This window comes from Lactuca serriola, chromosome 8, assembly GCF_051521515.1.
Source record: "Lactuca serriola cultivar US96UC23 chromosome 8, Lser_US96UC23_V15, whole genome shotgun sequence".
In the NCBI taxonomy this organism is placed as follows: domain Eukaryota; kingdom Viridiplantae; phylum Streptophyta; class Magnoliopsida; order Asterales; family Asteraceae; genus Lactuca; species Lactuca serriola.
The window spans coordinates 206,486,401-206,488,497 of record NC_136415.1 but is presented as its reverse complement, the minus strand read 5'-3'; the positions used below and the strand labels follow the sequence as shown (position 1 = coordinate 206,488,497).

Sequence of the window (2,097 nt, the reverse complement as noted above, 5' to 3'; positions counted from 1 at the left end):
CAAAGGAAGGTTTGTTAAGTGTGGTGCCCAAATAACCTATCAAGATGCACCTCATCGCATTATAGCACGAGATCTTTTTATGAGGGGGCTCTTTCATAAAAAATTTTAGGAAGAGAGGTATGCTGCCAATCTATCACTAAGAGCACCATTTTTTTTATTTCCAACTATCCGTTTGTGGTAGTTTGTAATGTTGTAATTTTATACTTTCATGCGCTCACACTCACCGGACACTGACAAGTGGTATAGCATGATAACAAATTTGAAATTCAAGTTGTTGCAAACGATCTTATATATGCACCTCATCTAAATAGATATACACCTAGTGCATGAACTGGTATCTACTATTTTGAGCAAAGTGATGAAAATGGACTTAGAAGATCATATAGTTGACAATTTAACAAAGTATTTTACTGCATGCCAGCACAATTTTGTGTGCAAGATGCTACACATGTTAGACTATTCCCACGTTAAGAATCGTGACGGGGTGTTGTTGAAAAATGCAACCCAAAATTACAATCTTTATATAGTTTAATTGAAAAGAAAGTGTTTATTACTTATGTTGATACACTAAAATTGTGCAAGATGCTACACATGTTAGACCATTCCCACGTTAAGAATCATGACGGGGTGTTGTTGAAAAATGCAACCCAAAATTACAATCTTGATATAGTTTAATTGAAAAGAAAGTGTTTATTACTTATGTTGATACACCTACAGTGGCGGAGCCAGGATCAAACTAAAGGGGTAGCACCAAAAAAAATCCGTGTAATATACAATAAGAAAAAAAAAAAAAAAACTGTCATTTCATTAGACATAAAAAAGTGGCAAAGTTACATTTTAAAGTTCACCTCTTCGCTCTTTCATTTTCCGAAAACGAGTAATTATATTTTCAGTTTTTTCATTCTCAAGTGCTTCCTTTTCTACACTACAAATCAAAGCACCATTCATAAAATTGTCACCTATTTTAATACGCAAATCAGTCTTCAACAACTTCATTGCAGAAAAACATCGTTCAACGGTTGCGGTTGCGACGGGCAAAACCAAAGTTAGCTTTAATAATCTATAAACCAAAGGAAAAGATAAGTGTTTCCCTGTTTCCACTAATAAACGAGAGAGGTCCGCAATTCCCTTCAAGTTGACAAATTTCTCATCATGGAGCAAAGAGTGACAATAGATATCAAGTTACCTATTAAGATGCACCCTTTCTGAATCGTCAAAATCATTTTTGTATATCTCGCTTAGCTTCAACAACTTTGATTTATCAAAACTAGAAAATGACTCACAAGGACTCATAGCCGCCATGTTCTCTATCAGCTCTGTGCCAACTTCACTAAATCGATCCCCAAATTCTTGAATTTGCATATCTAAAACCGTGTTAAAAATCACAACTTCAAAATGATGTTGATTAGTCATATTGGTTCAACGCTTTCGTGGGGTAACATAATATTCCGACATGTCCACAATTCCAATACTATGGTTTTCACAAAAAAGCACATAACTTCTTCCAAATTTGTGGAAACCCATCTATTCTAAAAACTAACAATGCTTTCGTTGTCCCTTTTACTAATGAAGCTGCTTCCAAAATATCTTGATCTTTTTTTTTAAAGATGCTTTGACAAGGTATCTGTGAGGCCTAGAATTTCCAACATCAAGTGTAAAAGAAACACGAAATCAAGTGTCTTGAAATATGACAAAATACCCTTTGCTTGATTACGGTTAGATAAACTAGACCCCTCATCTTTGACATAATTAAGCACCTCAACAACTTCAGCAAACAAATTCATCAAGCTTACAATTGTTCGAACCCCATCTGGTATCTCCAGCTCGAGCAAGAGAAATCTCTCGATTCAATCCTCTTCCAGTTTCGGTTTCACCAATAGCAATTTCAGATTCAACTCTTTCTTTTTGCATCTCCCGTATCATATCTTTTCTCTTACAAGAACCACAAACCACAGTAACCACCAAAGCTAATTGTTCAAAGAATTCTTCAACATCATTATGTTTCTTTGCTACCACCACAACCACTAACTGAAGTTGGTGTGCAAAACAATGTATATAATGTGCAGAACTATTTTCTTTTAATATCAATGATTTCAA

The 2,097-nt window shown here is 34.8% G+C and overlaps 1 protein-coding gene across 1 annotated transcript; it reads right to left on the bottom strand.

Moving 5' to 3' along the window:
• Positions 1–837: 837 nt before the first annotated feature.
• On the bottom strand, positions 838–1,413 carry LOC145067790 (uncharacterized). The gene is made up of 2 exons (XM_079014837.1): positions 1,187–1,413; positions 838–1,060 (listed from the first exon to the last, which is right to left on the bottom strand). Exons 1-2 carry the CDS (start codon positions 1,411–1,413, stop codon positions 838–840), a joined length of 450 nt encoding a protein of 149 aa, XP_078870963.1.
• Positions 1,414–2,097: the final 684 nt, after the last annotated feature.